Genomic DNA, 23,367 nt, shown 5'->3' with positions numbered 1-23,367 from the left:
GCCACTCGGCCCATCGAGTCTGCTCCGCCATTCAATCATGGCTAATATGGTCTCATCCCCCTTCTCCTGCCTTCTCCCCATAACCCCTGACCCCCTTATTAATCAAGAACCTGAGCACGGGTGGCGCAGTGGTTAGCATTGCTGCCTCACAGCACCGAGGTCCCCGGTTCAATCCCGGCTCTGGGTCACTGTCCGTGTGGAGTTTGCACATTCTCCCTGTGTTTGCGTGGGTTTCGCCCCCACAACCCAAAGATGTGCAGGGTAGATGGATTGGCCACGCTAAATTGGTCCTTAATTGGAAAAAATGAATTGGGTACTCTACATTTATTTTAAAAAATTAATCAAGAACCTATCTATCTCTGTCTTAAAGACACTCAGTGACTTGGCCTCCACAGCCTTCTGCGGCAAAGAGTTCCACAGATTCACCACCCTCTGGCTGAACAAATTCCTCCTCATCACAAAGGATCGTGTCTTCAGTCGGAGGCTGTGCCCTCGGGCTCTAGTTTTTCCTACTGGTGGAAACATCCTCTCCACGTCCATTCTATCCAGGCCTCTCAGTATTCTGTAAGTTTTAATGAGATCCCCCCTCATTCTTCTGAACTCCATTGTGCACAGACCCAGAGTCCTCAACCACTCCTCATACGACAAGTTCTTCATTCCGGGCATCATTCTTGTGAACCTCCTCTGGACCCTTTCCAAGGCCAGCACATCCTTCCTTAGATACGGGGCCCAAAACTGCTCACAATATTCAAAATGGGGTCTAACCAGAGCCTTATACAGCCTCAGCAATTCTGGGACCAGTGTACATAGAGTCTTTGATCTACATTAATAAACCTTTTGTTTCCTTATGCTCCTGATTGGTCGCTTCCTCAAACTCAACAAGGCCCATCATAATTTTGGTCACCTCAATTGGGGCACCCCTTAACCTCCTCAGGAAAATAACCCCAGCCCACCCAATCTGTCCTCCTAGCTGCAATTCTCAAGCCCTGGTGACCTTCTTATCAATCTACACGTCTTCGATGGGTCGTCACTGGTATAATGTGAGAAACGAAAGCAGCCAATTTATGCACAGCAAGCTCCCACAAACAGCAATCGGATGCTGACCAGATAATCTGTTTACCCAATGCTGATTTAGGGATGAATATTGGCCAGGAGACCACAAATATCTCCTTTGCTTTCTCTTAAAGAAATTGTCATAGATGTAGGTGGATGTATTTATATATAGACAAGTTACATTTTACACAGCATCTCACTGCCCGTGTAGGCCTGATGGGGAGGGCCTGAAGTTGGCCTGCTGCTATCCTATGGTTTAACGGGCCCCAGGACGCGGGTCCACCCCCTACCTGAGGAGCCCATATTCGATAAGCCCCATTGGGTGATCAGTGATTGTTTTTTCATGATTCTCATGGGGGGGGGGGGGGGTTATAACACTTTCCTTCACACCCATTAAACAGGCACCTCCAACAGTGTAGCACTTCCTCAGCACTGCACTGGAGCCTCAGTGTGGATTTTTGTATTCGAGTACCTGAGGTGAAACTTGGGGAACCTTGTGAATCAGAGGCAGGAAGGTTACCAACTGAACCACGGCGGAGTCTACTTTGGGTATAGGATGTTGGCGAGACCACATCTGGAGCAGTGTGTTCGGTTTTGGTCTCCTTATTCGAGGAAGGATGTGGTGGCATTGGAGGCAGTTCAGAGGAGGTTCACCGGATTGATTCCGGGGACGAAGGGATTGACGTATGAGGAGAGATTATACTCGATGGAGTTTAGAAGGATGAGAGGGGATCTGATCGAGGTGTATAAAATACTAAAAGGGATTGATAAAGTAAACGGAGACCAAATGTTTCCCCTTGTGGGGCAATGTGGAACAAGAGGTCACAGATATAGGTTGAGAGGCGGTAGATTTAAAACTGAGATGAGGAGGAACTACTTCTCGCAGAGGGTAGTGGGAACTCGCTGCCCCCTAGTGCAGTGGAGTCTGAATCATTAAATTGTTTTAAGAGGGAAACAGATATATTTTTGATTTTAAAAATGGGTTAAAGGGAAATGGGGAACAGGTGGGGAGGTGGATTTGAGACCAGGAACAGATCAGCCACGATCTGATTGGATGGCGGAGCAGGCTCGAGGGGCTGAATTGCCCACTTCTGCTACTAATGCCCGTGTCCCTATGTTCTAGTCAGCAGCAATCCGTTTGTCATAACGAGGTTGAGTTGCCCTCCATTACCTGTAGATGGTCAATAAATAAGATGGATCCTTTTACGATGCTTATAGGTTCTTCAGTGAGGGACCAGACCTTTTCCATTAAGTCAGTAGATCCTTGGAAAAACACAACAGGTGGGAGCTGGACATCAAACAGGATCATCGACATACCAGCCGTGGCTTCAGCATCATCCCGCTCAGCTTCATTCGAGCTTTCTGTGAAGAATGAGTCCAGACCTTGGGCTTCGATTGTTACCTGTTCCAGATATAAAGAGTTGTACATGTTAAACCCAAACCCAAACCTTGGGTAGACAAGGCCTCGGGGGGGGGGGGGGGGGGGGGAACCAGTCTATTTATGCATTAAGACCCTTAAAGTGGCCAGTTAATGGTGTTTTCCCGCCCTGCCTTAACTTTTAGGCTGCTGGGAGTGGGTGCGAGGAGGCCAGGAAACAGGGAAAAAGACCCTTTCTCCATTGTCATAACCGCTATCCTTATGAGACTTACAATTTCTGGGGTCTTGTTTTACCAGAATCAGGACTGAATTCTGGGAGGAATGATGTAGTACCGCGTCTGGCCACTGTAGCGCTGTGCCATCCGGGTTAGATTGGCCAACAGCTCTCACAGGCGGGACTTCCTTCCAAGGTGGACTCGGGTAAGTGAACGGTAAATAACAGTGAACCTCCAAGAGTCGTAGAATCCATAGAATTTATACTGCAGAAGGAGGCCATTCGGCCCATCATGTCTGCATCGGCCCTTGGAAAGGGCACCCTATTTAAGCCCACATCTCTACCCTATCCCCGTAACCCCACCTAACCTTTTTTTTGGACACAAAAGGGCAATTTTAGCGTGGCACATCTGGGCGGGCGCACAGTGTACAGTGGATAGCATTGTGGCTTCACAGCGCCAGGGTCCCAGGTTCGATTCCCCACTGGGTCACTGTCTGAGCAGAGTCTGCACGTCCTCCCCGTGTCTGCGTGGATTTCCTCTGGGTGCTCCGCTGGGACCACGTGGCCCGTGCCGTTAGGGACTCAGGGGCTGAACTGAGGGGCTGGTTTAGCACACTGGGCCAAATCACTGGCTTTTAAAGCAGACCAAGGCAGGCCAGCAGCACGGTTCAATTCCCGTAACAGCCTCGCCGAACAGGCGCCGGAATGTGGCGACTAGGGGCTTTTCACAGTAACTTCATTTGGAGCCTACTTGTGACAATAAGCGATTTTCAATTTCAACCCATCGGAGGCAGAGCATCGCAGGTGGGCCCGATAATTAAATGCAGGCGGGGTTGCGGCTGTGCGCGCCACGCGTCCCGAAGACACCGATCTGAAGGGGATGCAGCACCGCGACCCGCCGTCAAACGGGCGCCTGCCCCGATTCCTGCGTCGGGAGCCATTCTGCGCCCAATCGCCGTTCCCGATTTCGGCGTCGGGCGATGAGAGCATCCCGGCGATGATGTTCACCCCGTGCAACACGTCACACCCCTCCCCCTTCTCCAGCGCCACCCCCAACTCCTCCGCCCATTTAGCCTTAAAACTATATTTGAAAAGGAAATAGAAAGAGAGATTTCTAAGTTCTAAAAGGTGTCAAAGGACGTGGGGAGAGGGCGGGAGCATGGTGGTGGTTGAGATAGAGAATAGGCCTTGATCATGAACGGGATAGCAGGTGCGAGGGGATGAAAGGCCTACTCCTGTTTCCTGTGATTCTCAGCGAGGTCAATTGTCGGGTTATGGGGTTTCATAAATGGTAATGTAACACGATAATGCTGCCCCTGCAGACACTAGCCGGCCGCAGGTTGTAGGTGTGAGGCCGGGCAGAGTGAAAAGTGAGGGACGCACCTGGCTCACGTGAAGCTGACTTTCCCGGGTCGATACGAAGATGTCGGAGTAACTCTGCTGCAAGATTCCACTATCTCCGAAGAGCAAATCCATCTTGTAGGAGGACACCATATCTGGGGTGACTTACAAAGAAAGAAAATGAATTGCAACGCATGTCTTCAAACAGGCAAGACAGAAATTGTATTTAACGCAATCCAATTTGAAATGTTAACGCGGGGTTGATTTAATTACTACCTGCTAAGTAACCCGAAGATGAAGATGAACTCCCAGTTCTGGACAGTCGGTTGTAATTATATATCACGGAGTCGTTCAGGATTTTGCGAAATACTTCACTGTGGCAAGTAAAAGTAAAAGTGTTTATGTAACTATTTCTCATACAATTCTCAGTAATTGCTGGAAATTGTGACCACGGAGAAGATAATTGCATCCAACTGAACAACAATTTAGTACTAAGTGACCTATCACAAGCCTTATTATTTTCACACCTCCAAACCAAAGACATGGAAGTACCATTATGTATGGTCTGGAGTGGCAGCTTGGCACAGTTCCTAATGGGCAAAAGTCAGCAGAGGGCACATTTGGCAGCTTCAAATAGATTTCACGAGGGTTGCTGACGTGGGGAAGAAAACACTTCACACAGTTTCAGAAGTGTTTATTCGACGTTTGAGTCTGTGACTATTTGTTGGGGCGAAGCAATGGAGACATTTGAATTATTGAATCCCTATAGATGGGCCTCGCATTAATCAACAGAAATTGGCAAACACAAACTTACTCACATAGCCCCAGCAGGGCCGACAGAGGCCCATTTGTTCGGAGCTTCTCCAGCTGCTGTGCTCTTTCCGGAACCATCTAAATACAGTTCCGCCAATCAGCCCCTTCATTGTCTTTAAAAATTCATTCACAGAATACAGGGCTAGGCCCATCGTTTGTTGCCCATCCCTAATTCTCCTCGGGAAGGTGGGGGTGAGCTGCCTTCTAGAATCGCTACCGTCCATGTGGTGGAAGTACACCCCCCAGTGCTGTTAGGGAGGCAGTTCCAGGTGAGTGGCTCGGGAGGGGAACTTGCAAGTGGTGGTGTTCCCCATGTGTCTGCTGCCCTTGTCCTTCCAGATGGGAGAGTTCGCAGGTTTGTAAGATGGCTGTCTGAGGAGTCTTGGTGAGTTCCTGCAGCGCATCTTGTCAATGACAGGGGGAGCGAATGGTTGCGGATGGGGTGCCCAATCAAGAAGACTGCAAAGTTCTGGATGGTGTTGGGCTTATTGAGTGTTGTACTCATCCATTCAAGTGGGGAGTATTCCATCGCACTCCTGACTTGTGCCTTGTAGATGGTGGACAGGCTTTGGGGGGTCAGGAGGTGAGTTACTCGCTAAAGGATTCCGAGCCTTTGACCTGCTTTTGTAGCCACATTTGGTAACATTCATGCTGAAGAACTGCTCCAGTACTGGAAATTCTACGTAAACGTTTAACTGGGTCCTAAATGCGTCTCACAGACTGATTGAGTGGATTTACTGCTGCCTGACAGTCAATAGTCCACTGTTTAAGAGGAACTTTCTACATTTTAGCTCTCAGTCTGTGTACACCAGCAAGGGAACGGTTCCCTGCAGCTATCAGTCTGAGGCTGTTGAAGGAACACAGAGCGGGATTCTCCCATTTTTGGTGGCAGAGTGCCCGCGCCGTCGGCAACGCCGTCGCGTTTCACAACGGCGTGAACGGGCCGCTGGGAGTACCGATTCTAGCCCCTACAGGGGGCCAGCACGGCGCTGTAGCGGTTCACGCCACTCCAGCCTCCCATCCCGGCGGGAGTTCAGGGGCCGGCGCGGAAGAAAATAGGCCCGGTGAGCGAGAGGCCAGCCCACCGATCGGTGGCTCCCGACTGCGGGCCAGGCCCCCCCCCCTCCCCCCCCCCCCCCCCCCCCCCCCCCCCCCCCAGGTTTGGAGCCCCCCCCCAAACAGGCCGCACCCCGACCCTGCGCGCAGAGTTCCCGCCGGCTGCAACCAGGTGCGGACGGCGCCGGCAAGATTCCGCTTTCTTAGAGAGGCCACTCGGGCCGGAGAATCGGCGGCCTGGCCACGGAGAGCGGCCCGCGCCCCGGCACCGCGCCAAACGTGCCGGCCCCAATGGCGCCGGTTCTCCGCTCCGGGGTGAATCGCGTGCTGGCGCCGGGGCACCGTGGCCCGGTTGCGGGGATTCTCCGGCCTGCCCCCGGGCTGGGAGAACCCCGCCCAGAGTTCTCCTCATTAACTCTGATCCTACCTGGCTGGATGGTGTTCCGAGTGCAGAATACTCTGCAGTTTTTCTGTGATGTATTTGGATGGTTCGGATTCGATTTCCCCAACAGACAGCAGGATATTCTTCAATTCCATTTCTGAAGGCTGGTTATTGAGAAGCACATCGAGTGCAGCCAGTCGAACGCCAGCCCCGTAGCGATTACTGCTCTGGTGAAAAATCCTGTTCATCCGCTTCTTCACCTAATTGTCAAGAAGTAAAATCTTGATAGGTGCAACAGGCCGTCGGCATCACAACGCACGCGATTTAACGCTGCGTTCTGCTTAAGCAAGAACGCAACATGGCCGTTAAATAGCGGCAGAGGCCAAAAACGGGAAACATGCTGGGCATCGATCTGTTCGTGATCTAAGCGGCCCGCCTCCCTTGGCAAATCTGGATCGTGCCGTAACATGGCGAGAAACCAATAATCGCCAGTAAAAGCCAATCCATATAATTAATGGGAGCGACCCCCTATCTAATGGCTTCCATGATCGAACGGCCTCCCCAGCACGTGGTCACGCGACGTCAATTAGTGCTGCGTAGGCCCGAGGAGATGAGTAGCCATCTTCGCTCACAAGCAAAGAGCCCTGGGGGCACTGGGGTTGCTGCCTCGGTGCTCAGTGGAGGTGGAGGAATCACTGGGGGGGGGGGGGGAAGGGGAGTGGCAGCCTCGGTCGGGATGGGCTGCCATGAGGGGGCTGGTGGATGGAGGAGGGGGTGGCCGCCCATAGTCTCGGCTGGGATGGTGGGGGAGGGGGTTTAATGACCCGCGGGTTGGGCATGCTTCAGCATCTGAGGAGTTGCGAATGCCGTTGGCATCGTGCAATCATTAGCGAACATCCCCACTCCCGACCCGACGATGGAAGGAAGGTCACCGAAGAAGCAGCTGAGGACGGTTGGGCCGAGGACAGGTAGTTGGCCAAAGAGGTAGGTTTTGAGGAGCAGCTTATAGAAGGAGAGAGAGAGGCGGAGAGCTTAGGGAGCGAACTCCAGACCGCAGGCCTGAGCAGCAGAAGGCATGGCCACGAGTGTTGGAATCGGGGAGGCCAGAAATGGAAGAGTGGAAATCTCATCGGATTGCAGAGCTGAAGGAAGTTATAGACATATGGAGGAGCAAAGTCATGGAGAGACTTGAAAACAAGGGTGAGAATTTTAACATTGAGAGACATTTCTCGGCTGGGAGGCAGTATGGGTCAGTGAACACAGGGCGAACAGTCCTAGTATGAATCAGGAAATGGGTAGCAAGGATCTACATGAACCCAAGTCTAGGGAGAGTGGAAGTGGGAAGGGTAGCCCAGAGAGCGTTGGAACAGTTGAGTCTGGAGGTATTTAAAGTGTGGATGAGGGTTTCGGTAGCAGATGAGCTGGGGTAGAGACGTGTTTGGGCAATGGGAGGCCGAGTGGCTGTCTGGCACCTATCAGTTGCCCAGAAATGAAGGAAGACCCCCATTGTGTGTGGCGTTACCTCCTGGGTGATATAGACACTTGGAAAAAGCTGCAATGCCGTCACGGCAAAGGCGACCACAGAACTTGACTGCCACTCTGTATATTTTAACAGAAGTGGGACAGTTTCTGGGAGAAGTGCATTCTTCAGGGCAAGGAGGTACATCTTGACATCCGCCTCTTCTGTAGCCGCGTTCAACCCACCCAGAATCACTTTCTTTGCCATCTCAACTTCCTGTGAACAATCACAAACGTGAGATAGAATTAGGCATCGACCTGCTTGGCTGCACATTTGTACTGCTCCCACCACCCCTCACCCTGCCAGTTTACACCCCAGAAAGAAAGTAGTGAGGTGTGCCAGGTAGACCATAAGACGCTGGAGCAGAAGGAGGCTATTTGGCCCATCGAGTCAGTTCCACCATTCACGACTGATCCAATACAATAATCCTCAACTCACTGTATCCTCATAACGCTTGATTCTCCTTGGTAGCCATGATGTGGAGATGCCGGCGTTGGACTGGGGTGAGCCCAGTAAGAAGTCCTACAACACCAGGTTAAAGCCCAACAGGTTGGTTTGGAATCAGGTGAAGGAGCTGTGCTCCGAAAGCTCGTGATTCCAAATAAACCTGTTGGACTTTAGCCTGGTGTTGTGTTGGAACCAACAATTCTACGGACACGTGCTTGTAGGATTAGAATAGCGGTTTTAATATACTCACAACAGAGCCAGCCGGTTAGCCATTGAACTTTCGGTGAACTGGCCGGCTGACCATGTGGCACTGATCTTTATACAGCAGCTCCAGGGGGAGGAGTCCTGGGCGGAACCAAGGGAGAAGCCCAGTACAATTCTCGAGCATTCCCAGAGCTACTCCCCCTGGTGGTCAGGTAGTGCAACTGCACTTACAATATAGGCACATGTATATACAGATTATAATCCGGTGTGAATCACATTCACCACATGTTGTAAGACTCATTACTGTCTCCTTGGTAGAACAGAGCCTGAATATTGCAGAAAAGAGAGACACGTGTTGCTGAAGCTTTTTGTCTTGTATGCATCAGGACAGACAAGAATACCAAATTTCAAACAGTCGCAACAATTTATACTACACGAGAAAAGTGTGCTGACTGATTGACACGGTGACTCTGATTGATTGATTGATTGAAGTGTTGTCACGAAGAAAGCATGTCATGAACATAAAGCTCCCGAATCTCCATGGTAATGTCTTGGCCAATCAGAATTGACTTGTCAAATCAATCAGCACCCCTTTCTTCCTACAGTATGAATTGTTGCAATCGTTTGAAATTTAGTATTCTTAAGCTTGATCTGATGAGTGAAAGACAAAAAGCTTCAGCGACATGGCTTTTCAGCAATAACATTGTACCTTTCTTGACCTCAGGATGTGTCGTTACTGTTGGAAGGTGGGAAACATGGCAGCCAATTTGTACACAGCAAGCTCCCACAAACAGCAATGAACAATCATAACGACAAGATAAATTTGTCACAATGTTAGTTGAAAGACGAACATTGACCAGGACACTGGGGGAAAACTCCCCTGCTCTTTTTCAAAAGGCTGCCGTGGGAAACTTTCCCATTGGCCCAAGAGGGCGAAAGGGGCCTCGGTTCAAGGTTTCATTTGAAACAGAATCTCCAACCGTGCATTGAAATATCACCCTGGATTTGGTGCACGTGTCTTGAGAGTGGCATTTAACACACAATCTTCTGATGCAAAGGAGACAACGCTGCCTGAGCCACGAGGAAGTTAATGGGAACATTTGTCAGCAAAATGCTACTTGGCAGCTCCAGAGTAACAACTATTGGCCAACCTGGAGATATATATGAGTTTAATATGTCCTGTCCTGCAAGTTGTTAGGGAATAAAATATTAAGTTACTAAGGAATAAATTGAGGCCACTAATCACAGCCAGCAATTCATTGATCATTTGTTTTTTTGGGGGGTTTTTCCCCCATTATTTTTATAAATTTAGAGTACCCAATTTATTTATTTCCAATTAAGGGGCAATTTAGCGGGACCAATCCAACTACCCTGCATATCTTTTTGGGTTGTGGAGACATGGAGAGAATGTGCAAACTCCTCACGGACGGTGACCCAGAGCTGGGATCGAACCTGGGACCTTGGCGCCGTGAGGCAGCAGTGCTAACCCACTGAGCCACCATGCCACCCCGCTGATGATTTGTAACATTACATCCACAATGCCGCATGATGGAACCATCAATTCACCAGACACGTGTTTCCGATGTGAATCTAGGCTTTAATCGACTTACTTCAGAGCCAGCCTGTTACCTGTCGATGAACACGTAGTGAACTCAGGCCGACTCTGGACAAGGGTATTTATACAGCTGCACTAGGGGGAGGAGTCATGGGCGGAGCCAAGAGTGGAGCCCAGTACAAGTTCCTGAGTGCTCCCAGTGCTACTCCCCCTAGTGGTAGGATAGCACTACTGCGCTTACAAAGACAGTGTGAATTAACATATACAAGGAGTTTGAGTGAAAGCAAGCATCCAGCAGAGGGCAGCAGAGCAAAGCTACTGATCAGCTGTTCTGGGGAATTTGCATACGTGCAGTGCGGTCAGCCTAAGTATACATCTATATTACATTCACCACACCGCAGTAATTTGTTGCACAATCACAACGTGAATCAATCGCCCATTTGCTATTTGAGTTTTGAAGGTTCGCTTTGGCACCGTCCCTGAGCTGTTTGCAGGAATGGTTCCAGGGACGAGAAACTTCAGTTATGAGGTTTGATTGGAGAGGATGGGGCTGTTCTCCTTGGAGGGTGCGAAGCTAAAAGGAGATTTAGTGTCCGAAATTATGATAGGGCTGGACAGAGTAGACGGGGGGAAACTGTTCCCGCTGTTTTGGAGATGTTAGTTGTGGGATGAATGTTGTCCGAGAAATTTGGAGAGCCACGGTGCTCGTTTGGAGAGCCGGTGCAGACACGATGGGCTGAATGGCCTCCTTCTACGTCATAAGAATTCTGTGACCTGCGACAGAAGGTCAATGATTCAGGCGCCCACTCCAGACACTCGAGTATGTATGAGCCAGACTGTCACATTGGCGCAGTACTGAGGGTATCCTGCACTGTTGGAGGGACAGTTTCTTTTTGGAAGCCCTGTCATGTGGATGTAAAAGATCCCAGAGCATTATTTGAAGAGAAGTGTGTGTGTGTGTGTGTGTGTGTGGGGGGGGGGGGGGGGGGGGGGGGGGGCTCTCCAAATTTCTTGGACAACATTCATCCCACAACTAACATCTCCAAAACAGATGGCATGGTCAATTATCACATTGCCGTTTATGCACCGTCGCTGTCTAAAAATTGGCAACTACATATCCCCCGACTTTACAACACTGACCACACTTCTAGGTACTCCATTGGCTGTAAGGCACTCTGGGATACCCTGATGTTGGGAAAGGCGCTATATCAATGCAAGTCTTCATTCTCTGGTTAGACTAGGAGAGGCAGTGCTGTTTCGTTATCTTTCGCAAGAGATTATTCTTCCTTTGCAGCAGCTAAATTGGCCTTGCTCAACGCCTGAGGAGAGTCCGCAATTCAACCAGACCTCGCCTGCTTTCGATGGGGTGGGTACGCTACTCGCTGGAAAGTACTTTGGGTTGTAAAGAGGGTGCTACATAAATGTAATTATTCATTTCTTGTCAAATGGCAGACACTCGGTGCAAGGAGACTTGTTGGTGAATTATCAATCTGCACCTTAGCAGTTCACCAATGGTACTGTAGCTACTAACCTGGAGATTACACAGGTTCCTCTGACACAGCTTCCGAATTACTGCTCCGATTACTGAAATGGTCGTCTCCCGGATTTCCCTGCTGACGATCTTCCCCTGGAGTTTAGCCTGTAACGGAAAGACACCAATCGGATTAACGTTCCCAGCGCATGGAAAACAACCCCTGGCGAACCGCGTCCTCTGAGGGTGGGATTTTCCAGCTGCCCCCCTGACCTGCTTTCCGACAGCAGAGGCGGGTGGCCATTGGCTGCCGGCGGAACCTTCCGGCCCCACCGCTGTCTGCGAATCAGGAACTCGGGCACTCACAGTTTGTTGGCAATCAAAATTAACAAGTAGAAAATTACAGACCGTTGAGCTTTAACCTCCAGAATCCAAAGTCTTTATATTAATGAAACCTTCTGGACTTCCCATACAATTCCTACAGTGCAGAAGGAGGCCATTCAGCCCATCGAGTCTGCACCAACCCTTCGAAAGAGCACCTTACCTGGGCCCGGTTTCCCGCCCTATCCCCATAACCCCGCGCATTGATCGCGGCCAATCCACCTAACCCACATATCTTTGGACTGTGGGAGGAAACCGGAGCAACCGGAGGAAACCCACGCAGACATTGGGAGAAAGTGCAGACCCCGCACATAGTCACCCGAGGCCGGAATTGAACTCGGGACCCTGGCGCTGTGAGGCAATACTGTTAACCACAGGACCACCGCGCTGCCCTGTGGATGGTTCTGAAGCCAGGAAACTCAACTGGCAACAATACTAGCAAGAAAACAGTCGATTGTGAAAAATGAAAATAGCTTATTGTCACAAGTAGGCTTCAAATGAAGTTACTGTGAAAAGCCCCTAGTCGCCACATTCCGGCGCCTGTTCGGGGAGGCTGGTACGGGAATTGAACCGTGCTGCTTGCCTGCCTTGGTCTGCTTTCAAAGCCAGCGATTAAGCCCAGTGTGCTAAACCAGCCCCTAAAATAGCTTATTGTCACAAGTAGGCTTAATTGAGAATAAGGCTTGATGATTAAAGCTTTATTGTGAACTTCTGCTTGAAGATATTCTGAACGATCTACTGATTTTCTAACTCTTTATTATGATTTGATGTATTATTTGATCAAAAGTTTTGATTTAGCTTTTCTATTGAAGAGAATCAAGGTGAACGATTTGCAAATACAGTTATATTTTTGGACTCCTCAAATCAACCAGGCCAGTAACTCTTAATTGAAGATAAAATAAGAGATCGTTCGTATCACAACCTCTTCCCGATGTGAACCTGCTGGTGTTTGAGCAGGTAGGTTGACCGGGTGAATCCCTTCAAATGAAGTTACTGTGAAAAGCCCCTAGTCGCCACATTCCGGCGCCTGTCCGGGGAGGCTGTTACAGGAATTGAACTGTGCTGCTGGCCTGCCTTGGTCTGCTTTCAAAGCCAACAGTTTAGCCCTGTGCTAAACCAGCTTTTGGCCGGCCCTGCAGCAGGCTGAGCCAAGATCGGAGTAGAATGATTTAATTGAACTGACCTCACATTATTGGGCAAGGACAGCTTCCCGTGCTCAGGCACACAGTACCATCCAGCATTGTGCCAGGCTTACTCACCCTGTGAGGCGTGATTCATACATACCAGCAAAATGTGTAAAAGCTGCTTGGTTGGGTTTGAAGAGAAGGCACTGGCGTACAAGAAGGTCCGCTGCTGAGAAATCTGTGCTTCCTTGGCGAAATCCAGATATTCCGAGAGTGCGCTGAGCGACGATTCTGTCTGTGCTGCTGTCGCTGAGTCAATCAGGAAGGAGCTGGAAAAAGTCACAGATGGTTAAGAGCCTTTTAGGGCTAGACAAACAATTGAAATTTTCTAGCCGACATGCAATTAGGTTTCAATGGCAAGCAGGTAGCCATCTCTGAAAGCAGAGTATGAACAATGAATACAACATGTTCCCGAGGGGGTGGGGTGTCCGGATCCAGTCGGAGAATATGAGATAGGATTGAAATGAGGAGAAATTTCTTCAGTCAGAGAGTGGTCGGCCTGTGAAATTCTCCACCACAAGAAGCGGTTGAGGGCAAAACAATGCATGTGTTCAAGAAGAAGGTAGATGTAGCTCGTGGGGCGATGGGGTTCAAAGGATATGGGGGGGGGGGAAGTGGGAACAGGCCACTGTGTTGGATGATCGGGCTGAATGGCCTCCTCCTGCTCCTATTTTCTACGTTTCTAAAATCATAGAATTTACAGTGTAGAAGGAGGCCATTCGGCCCATCGAGTCTGCACCGGCTCTAGGAACGAGCACTCTACCCAAGCCCACACCTCCACCCTATCCCCATAACCCCACCCAACACTAAGGGCAATTTTGGACACTAAGGGACAATTTATCACGGCCAATCCACCTAACCCGCACATCTTTGGACTGTGGGAGGAAACCGGAGCTCCCAGAGGAAATCCACGCAGACACGGGGAGAACGTGCAAACTCCACACAGCCACCCAGGGGCTGGTTTAGCACAGGGCTAAATCGCTGTATTTGAAAACAGACCAAGGCAGGCCAGCAGCACGGTTCAATTCCCGTACAAGCCTCCCCGAACAGGCGCCGGAATGTGGCGACTAGGGGCTTTTCACAGTAACTTCATTTGAAGCCTACTTGTGACACTAAGCAATTTTCATTTCATTTCATTCATTCATTTCATTTCAAGGCCAGAATTGAACCCAGGTTCCTGGTGTTGTGAGGCAGCAGTGCTAACCTTTGTGCCACCGTTCTGGTATATGACAATCAGACAATGGGGTGTAAAAATATAAATATCTTTAATACTTTTAAAGTTTTTAGAGATTTAATGTGTGTATCTGTTTTCATGGATCATATACAAGAAAATCCAAACGTGACAGCAGTGACCAAAGATTACATGCTGAGAGGTTGTTTCCCCTTGTGGGAGAGTCGAGGACCAGAGGGCATCATCTCAGAGTAAGGGAGTCGCCCATTTACGACAGAGATGAGGAGGAATTTCTTCTCTCAGAGGGGAGTGAATCTGTGGAATTGTTTACCACAGAGAGCTGTAGAGGCCGGGTCGTTAAGTATGTTCAAGGCTGAGAGAGACAGATTGTTAAACAGTGAGGGAATCGAGGGTTATGGGGATAAGGCGGGAAAGTGGAATTCAGTATTATCACATCAGATCAGTCACAATCTCATTGAATGGCAGACCAGGCCTGATGGGCCGAGTAGCCTACTTCTGCTCCTATGCCTTATTGTCTTATGAGAGGGAAATTTTTTTTTTTTTTTATATAAATTTAGATTACCCAATTATTTTTTCCAATTAAGGGGCAATTTAGAGTGGCCAATCCACCTACTTGCATATTTTTGGGTTGTGGGGGCGAAACCCACGCAGACACGGGGAGAACGTGCAAACTCCACACGGACAGTGACCCAGTTATGAGAGGGAAATGATGTTTAACAAACCTGTTGGGAGATTTGTTTTGAGGATCTAACGAGTAGAACAGATAAGGGGGAACAGGTATAGTTAGATCTTCAGAAAGCTCTTGTAAAGGTCTCACACAAGAGGTTACTAAACAAAATTAGAGCTCTTGGGATTTTGGGGAGGGGGCTGGGTGGGAAATATACTGACATGGGTTGAGGACAGGTTAAGGGACAAAAACAGAGAAGGAATAAATGGGTCATTTTCAGGTTGACGAGGGTGGTACCAGAATGATCAGTGCTTGGGCCTCAGCGACGTACAATCTGTATCAATGACTTGGATGGCTTCCGATATTGTGCTTTGTTAAACTGGAGGTGAGAATTTGCTTGCCCAAGGGAAAAGTGATTCACGTGCAGGTGTAGATTCCCAGTCGCAAAAGCAACATCGAGCGTTGACTCACATCTCATTGGCTGCCGCCTTCTTCAGCACATTCAGTATGTCAATCTTCTTTGCTTCTCTTAGTAGCTGAACAAAAGCCAGGAATGTCCTTGTGGTGGATACTTGAGACACGTCCTGTAGGTCAGTGTTTTTATTGAGGCTTTTAAAATAGTCACTCGCCTGAAAGACAATCAGAGAAATCTTTCAGGGTAGGTTTCTGTCAGTCGCCGCCTAACAGCTCAACTTGGCGAAGGAGCTTAGAAATACCGGCCAATGGGAAAGCGCGTAGAATAATTCCAATGAGGACCAGTCCCCATAACAGTTTGGACAAAGCAATAGTTGGGTCAACGCCCATGTGTTGGACAATATTTATCACGTAAGTCCATAAGACATAGGAGCAGAATTAGGCCATTCAGCCCATTGAGTTTACTCCGCCATTCGATCATGGCTGTTATGTTCCTTATCCCCATTCTCCTGCCTTCTCCCCAAAACCCCTGATCCCCTTAATAATCAGCCCTTATTAACACCCAATCCCCTTATTAATCAACCATATTAACCCCGATACCCTTATTGATCAACTGTATTAACCACGATCCCCTTATTAATCAACCGTATTAACCCCAATCCTCTTAGTAATCAACCGTATTAACTCCGATCCCCTTAGTAATCAACTGTATTAACCCCGATCCCCTTATTATATATATATATTTTTATATTAGACAACCCATATTAATCCCCTCAATCAACAAAATGATAAAATGCACATCATCTGGAGGTTGCTGTGTGTGGGAGCTTACTGTACGACAGCGCAGACATTTTGAAAGTACACTGACTGTAGGGGCTATGGGTTTTCCTGTGGGCATTAAGGGCCCTACAGAAATGCAAGTCTTTCTCTTTCATGGCCATTGGATTTATGTCCAGAACTGGCGTTGCACGCTTGATATAGTCTGGAGATGACATATGCTTCAAAGGTAGTGGGGGATGTGGGTGGAGGGAATAGGAGTTTAATCATTTTAAAGTCATACATTTTCCCCTCACTTTATAGTTCAACACGTTGGCACAGTGGTTAGCACCGCTGCCTCACAGCATCAGGGACCCGGGTTCGATTCCTGCCTCAGGTCACTGTGTGGGGTTTGCACTTTCTTCCCCGTGTCTGCGGGGTTTCCTCCGGGTGCTCCGGTTTCCTCCCACAGTCCAAAGATCTACAGGTTAGGTGGATTGGCCTTGCTCAATCTGCGGGGTTACGGGGGTAGGGTGGCAGAGGAGACCTAGGTAAGATGCTCTTTCGGAGGGTCAGCACAGACACGGTGGGCAGAATAGCCTTCTTCTGCACCGTGGGGATTCTATGGATTTAGAACAGTTTGGAAAGCGAAGTTGATGAGGGCAGGAAGAAGAATGGCAGGGCTATAGTGATAGGGGACTCAATCGTAAGGCGAATAGACAGGCGTTTCTACAGACGCAATCGAGACTCCAGGATGGTATGTTGCCTCCCTGGTGCAAGGGTCAAGGATGTCACGGAGCGGCTGCAGGACATTCTAGGTGGTGGGCGGGGGGGGGGGGGGGGGAGGTATAAAATGGGATGAGGTCCTACAAGCTGAATTCAGGGAGTTAAGAGTTAAACTAAAAAGTAGGACCTCAAAAGGTAGTAATCTCAGGATTGCTACGTGCCATGAGCTAGTCAGAGTAGGAATGTCAGGATAGATAGGATGAATGCGTGGCTTGACAGATGGTGCAAGAGGGAGAGATTCAAATTCCTGGGGCATTGGAACCGGTTCTGGGTGAGGTGGGACCAGTACAAACGGTCTGCACCTGGGTAGGACTGGAACCGATGTCCGAGGGGGGGGGGGGTGTTTGCTAGAGCTGTTGGGGAGGGTTTAAACTAATGTGGCAGGGGGATGGGATCCAATGTAGGAAGTTGGAGGGAAGTAAAACGGGGCCAGAAACAAAAAGCAGTAAGGGGGAAAGTGTAAGGCAGAGAAACCACCGTCAAAAATCAAAAAGGGCCACAGTTCAGGGTACAGTGACTGAGGAGAGTGTGAAAAGGGAGGTGGACAATGCAGGATTGAGGGTGTTGTACCTAAATGCGCGCAGTATACGGAACAAGGTAAATGAGCTTGTTGCGCACATTGAAATTGGCCGGTACGATGTTGTGGGCATCACAAAGACGTGGCTGCAAGGGGATCAGGGCTGGGATCTAAATATCCAAGGATATATGTCCTATCAAAAGGACAGGCAGATGGGCAAAGGGGGGCAGGGTTGCATTGTTAGTAAGGAATGAAGTTAAATCGATAGCAAGGAGCGATATAGGATCAGAAGGCACAGAATCTCTGTGGGTAGAGTTGAGGAATTGCAAAGGTAAAAATACCCTGATGGATGCTATATACAGGCCCCCTAGCAGTAGTCAGGATGTGAGGCAGAAAATAAATCAGGAGATAGAAATGGCATGTAAAAAAGGCAATGTTACAATAATCATGGGGGACTTCAATATGCAGGTGGACTGGGAAAATCAGGTTGGTAGTGGATCCCAAGAAATGGAATTTATGGAATGTCTAAGAGATGGTTTTTTGAAGCAGCTTGTAATAGGGAACAGGGAATTCTGGATTTGGTGATGTGTAATGAGGCAGACTTGATTTGGAAACTTAAGGGGAAGGAACCCTTAGGGAGCAGTGACCACAATACGATAGAATTTACCCTGCAGATTAAGCGGGAGAAGCTGCAATTAGATGTAACGGTATTACAATTAAATAAGGGTAACTACAAAGACATATGAGGGAGGAGCTGGCTAGAGTTGATTGGAGAAGGAGCCTAGCAGGGAAGACAGTGGAACAGCAATGGCAGGAGTTTTTGGGGGTTATTAGGGAGGCACAACAGAAATTCATCCCAAGGAGGAGGAAACATGCTAAGGGGAGGACAAGTCATCCATTGCTGACGAGGGATGTCAAGGATAGCTTAAAGGCTGAGGAAAAAGCATACAAAGTGGCGAGGATTAGTGGGAAACCAGAGGATTGGGAATCCTTTAAAAGTGAGCCGAGGACAACTAAAAAAGCTGTAAGGGGGGAGAAGATGAAGTACGAGTGCAAGCTAGCTAGTAATATAAAGGAAGATAGGAAGAGGTTTTTCAATATATAAAAGGTAAGAGAGAGGCAAAAATAGATATTGGATCACTAGAAAACGTGGCTGGAGAAGTAATAATAGGAAACAAAGAAATGGCAGACGAACTGAATAGTTACTTTGCATCAGACTTCATGGTGGAAGACACCAGTGGGATGCCAGAGCTCCAGGGGAACCAGGGGGCAGAGGTGAGTGCAGTGACCATTACTAAGGAGAAGGTTCTGGGGAGACTGAAAGGTCTGAAGGTGGATAAGTCACCTGGACCGGATGGACTACACACCAGGGTCCTAAAAGAGATAGCTGAGGAAATTGTGGAGATATTAGTGATGATCTTTCAGGAATCGCTGGAGGCAGGAAGGGTCCCAGAGGACTGGAAGGTGGCTAATGTAACACCACTGTTTAAGAAGGCAGGGAAACAGAAGACGGGAAATTATAGGCTGGTTAGCCTGACTTCAGTCATTGGTAAGATTTTAGAGTTGGTTATTAAAGATGAGATCACGAAGCACTTGGAAGTGCTTGGTAAAATAGGACTGAGTCAGCACGGCTTTGTCAAAGGGAGGTCGTGTCTAACAAATCTGTCAGAGTTCTTTGAGGAGGTAACAAGCAAGTTAGACAAAGGAGAACCAGTGGACGTGATTTACTTAGATTTCCAGAAGGCCTTTGACAAGGTGCCGCCTAGGAGACTGTTAAATAAGTGTTAAGGGTAAGATCCTGGCATGGACAGAGGATTGGCTGACTGGCAGAAGGCATAGAGTGGGGATAAAGAGGTCTTTTTCAGGATGGCAGCCGGTGACTAGTGGTGTGCCTCAGGGGTCTGTGCTGGGACCACAGCTTTTTACAATATATATTAATGATCTTGAAGAAGGTACTGAAGGCACTGTTGCTAAGTTTGCAGATACAAACAACTGTAGAGGGACAGGTAGTATCGAGGAAGCAAGGGTGCTGCAGAAGGACTTGGACAAGCTAGGAGAGTGGGCAATGAAGTGGCAAATGAAATAAATGTGGAAAAGTCTGAGGTTATGCACTTTGGAAGGAGGAATCTAGCCAATGACTATTTTCTAAATGGGGAAATGCTTCGGAAGGCGGAAGCACAAAGGGACTTGGGAGTCCTTATTCACGATTCTCTTAAGGCTAATGTGCAGGTTCAGTCGGTAATTAAGAAGGCAAATGCAATGTTAGCATTCATGTCAAGAGGACTAGAATACAAGAGCAGGGATATACTTCTGAGGCTGTATAAGGCTCTTGTCAGACCCCATTTGGAGTATTGTGAGCAGTTTTGGGCCCCATATCTAAGGAAGGATGTGTTGGCCTTGGAAAGGGTCCAGAGGAGGTTCACAAGAATGATCCCTGGAATGAAAAACTTGTCGTATGAGGAACGTTTGAGGACTCTGAGTCTGTACGCGTATGGAGTTTAGAAGGATGAGAGGGAATCTTATTGAAACGTACAAGATACTGCGAGGCCCGGATAGAGTGGACGTAGGAAAATCTAGAACCAGAGGACACCATCTCAGATTAAAGGGGCGATCCTTTAAAACAGAGATGAGGAGGAATTTTTCAGCCAGAGGGTGGTGAATCTGTGGAACTCTTTGCCGCAGCAGGCTGTGGAGTTCAAATCACTGAGTGTCTTTAAGGCAGAGATAGATAGGTTCTTGATTAATAAGGGGATCAGGGGTTATGGGGAGAAGGCAGGAGAATGAGGATGAGAAAAGTATCAGCCATGATTGAATGGCGGAGCAGACTCGATGAGCCAAGTGGCCTAATTCTGCTCCTGTGTCTTATAGTCTTATGGTCTTATAGGCTTACATTGGGTAATTGTCATCACATGCACATTGGGGCAGCAGGGTAGCATGGTGGTTAGCATAAATGCTTCACAGCTCCAGGGTCCCAGGTTCGATTCCCGGCTGGGTCACTGTCTGTGTGGAGTCTGCACGTCCTCCCCCTGTGTGCGTGGGTTTCCTCCGGGTTCTCCGGTTTCCTCCCACAGTCCAAAGATGTGCGGGTTAGGTGGATTGGCCATGCTAAATTGCCCGTAATGTCCTAATAAAAGTAGGGTTAAGGGGGAGGTTGTTGGGTTACGGGTATAGGGTGGATACGTGGGTTTGAGTAGGGTGATCATGGCTCGGCACAACATTGAGGACCGAAGGGCCTGTTCTGTGCTGTACTGTTCTATGTTCTATGTTCCCTCTCATGCCAACTCTTGCTCTGTACTTACAAGAAGCCCAAATGTTTAGGTGGAGCTGGGCCTATTTATAGTAATTATTTTTAGCAATTAATTTATTTCTCGGTACTAAGACCTGTCTCTTATCTTCTATCTTAGAGTTTTGTTTTGATATTACACCAGAAGGTGTTACAGTTCAAAGAAAAAATAATTCCACTCTTGTAGGTTGTTGAACATGCAGTGCTTAACTGGCCGTGACTATATGCAGCAAGACCTGGACAATATCCAGGCAATGACTATCTCCGACAAGAGAGGACATGACCACCGCCCCTTGACATTCAATGGTATTACCATCACAGAATCCCCCACCATCAACATCCTGGGGGTTACCATTGACCGGAATCTGAACTGGACCCAGCCACATTAATACTGGGGCTACCAGGGCAGGTCAAAGGCTGGGAATCCTGCGGCGAGTAACTCACCTCCCGACTCCCCAAAGATTATCCACCATCTACAAGGCCCAAGTCAGGAATGTGATGGAATGCTCTCCACTTGCCTGGCTAAGTGCAGCTCCAACAACACTCAAGAAGCTCGACACCATCCAGGACAAAGCAGCCCCGCTTGATTGGTACCCCATCTACCACTTTAAACATTCACATCCACCACCGCCGCACAGTTGCAGCCGTGTGTACCATCTACAAGATGCACTGCAGGAACCCACCAAGGTTCCTCCGGCCGCACCTTCCAAATCCGTGATCTCTACCACCTCAAAAGGAGAGGACAGGTACAGAACCAAGATATAATGACCCCTCTGTAGCCTTCCCAATGCTGATTGATTGCGCTTTAACTACTTTCTACACATAGATTTTAAACAGCTGGCTCAGTTACGCTGTAAAACCAACTGAATTATGAGCCCTAAACTTAAAACACAAATTGCAATGCTGAAATCTATTGTAGTAAAGATGAATTTAACAAATTTAATTGCTTTGAAGTGGCGGCCTTGGCTCGAGAGCCTCGTGTTAAGGCCCGCTCTCCGACGGAAAGCTGCTTACTGAGTTGCTGTCTTTTGGTTTGTGGGCTTTGAAGCTTTTTCACCAGAATTTCCAAGGTTTCGTCAGCTGGCACGTTTGCGGAACTGACTGCTTTCAAAATGGGGCGGCCGCCGCCGTGGAGATAAACACGGCGGCCATTCCGCAGCCGCCAGGTCCCACAAAGGACGAAGAGCTGGCTGACCCGTTGGGAACGTTGGGATGGTGGGTGAGGCCGTGGGGTAGGCCGCGGAGCCTATCGAGTCTGTCTGACCATTCAGTGGAAACCCTGGTTGACCTGTGAACTCTATACACCTGCCTTCACCTCAGGTCACGGACCCGATTTTGCACTAATGCAAAATGGCGACATATGCGAGTGTCTTGGGAGGTAATGGCGCACCTACTCGCCTCCCCCCCCCCCCTTATTTTTTTAATCATTTAATAAAGAGATCAAAAAGGGAAATCTTACCCCTGTAATAATAATAAAGCAGATGAGGCTGTGAAAGCTTAAAGAAGCTCTCTCCAAAATATTAAACGAGTCGCTGGGACTTTAGTTGCAAACCACATGGCAGAAAAAGACAAAACAAGATTGGACTTGAAATGTATCTCAGAACTTTGAACTGAACGAACATATAAAGAAGGAACCAGCTAGGCCCTAAGTAACTTTCCCATGTGCCAAGTCTTAAAGATATTCCCTGTCGTAGCCAGCGCCGGCTCTAGGGTTGCTGGCGCCCCGGGCAAGCTGAACTTCGGCGCCCTTGGGGGGGGGGGGGGGGGGGGGCCGAGGGGGGGGCGGGGCCGAGGGGGGCCGAGGGGGGGCGGGGCAGGGGGGCCGAGGGGGGGGGCAGGGGGGGCCGAGGGGGGGGGCAGGGGGGGCCGAGGGGGGGGGCAGGGGGGGCCGAGGGGGGGGGGCAGGGGGGGGCCGAGGCAGGGGGGGGGCGGGGGGGGGCAGGGCAGGGGGGCGGGGCGGGGGGGGGGGGGCGGGGGGGGCGAGGCCGAGGAGGGGCGGGGGGGCGAGGCCGAGGAGGGACGGGGGGCGAGGCCGAGGAGGGGCGGGGGGGGCGAGGCCGAGGAGGGGCGGGGGGGGCGAGGCCGAGGAGGGGCGGGGGGGGCGAGGCCGAGGAGGGGCGGGGGGGCGAGGCCGAGGAGGGGCGGGGGGGGGCGAGGCCGAGGAGGGGCGGGTGGGGCGAGGCCGAGGAGGGGCGGGGGGGCGAGGCCGAGGAGGGGCGGGGGGGCGAGGCCGAGGAGGGGCGGGGGGGCGAGGTCGAGGGGGGGGCGAGGCCGAGGGGGGGACGGACCCGGGGGGGGGGTGGGGGGGCGGACCCGAGGGGGTGGCGGACACGTGGGGGGGCGGACCCGAAGGGGGGGCGGACCCGAGGGCGGGGTGGGGGGGCGGACCCGAGGGGGGGGCGGACACGCGGGGGGGCGGACGCGGGGGGCGGACCCAAAGGGGGGGCGGACCCGAGGGCGGGACGGGGGGGCGGACCTGAGCGGGGGGGCGGACCTGAGCGGGGGGGCGGACCGAGCCGGGGGGCCGCCCTGGGGGTGGGTGGCCACCGCGCATGCGCTGGTTGGCACCGGCCCAACTGCGCATGCGCGGGACCCGAGTCTCTGGCGCCCCCGAGCACATGGCGCCCCGGGCGACTGCCCGAGTTGCCGGTGCCTTGAGCCGGCCCTGGTCGTAGCTGTTCACAATGCTGATGTCTCATTGTACAAACACTGGGTGAATAATTCCTGCCCGACTGAATTTCGCCATCCAACCCA

The 23,367-nt window shown here is 50.2% G+C and overlaps 1 protein-coding gene across 3 annotated transcripts in view; it reads right to left on the bottom strand.

Annotated features, from left to right (window-relative positions):
* Positions 1-23,367, bottom strand: part of LOC119956102 (microsomal triglyceride transfer protein large subunit-like) — an 86,066-nt gene that overhangs the window by 28,090 nt on the left and 34,609 nt on the right. For all 3 annotated transcript variants that reach the window (XM_038782963.1, XM_038782964.1, XM_038782962.1), the window contains exons 8-15: positions 15,329-15,486; positions 13,099-13,267; positions 11,494-11,601; positions 7,760-7,972; positions 6,283-6,497; positions 4,263-4,360; positions 4,029-4,150; positions 2,225-2,455 (exon numbers count right to left, since the gene is read on the bottom strand). In XM_038782963.1, coding sequence (XP_038638891.1) covers positions 2,225-2,455; positions 4,029-4,150; positions 4,263-4,360; positions 6,283-6,497; positions 7,760-7,972; positions 11,494-11,601; positions 13,099-13,267; positions 15,329-15,486 — 1,314 coding nt within the window. The remainder of the gene's footprint in view (positions 1-2,224; positions 2,456-4,028; positions 4,151-4,262; positions 4,361-6,282; positions 6,498-7,759; positions 7,973-11,493; positions 11,602-13,098; positions 13,268-15,328; positions 15,487-23,367) is intronic.

Source organism: Scyliorhinus canicula, chromosome 22 (genome assembly GCF_902713615.1).
Source record: "Scyliorhinus canicula chromosome 22, sScyCan1.1, whole genome shotgun sequence".
In the NCBI taxonomy this organism is placed as follows: domain Eukaryota; kingdom Metazoa; phylum Chordata; class Chondrichthyes; order Carcharhiniformes; family Scyliorhinidae; genus Scyliorhinus; species Scyliorhinus canicula.
Note: the sequence above shows the minus strand (reverse complement) of the source record. Positions and strands in the feature narration are given on the sequence as shown.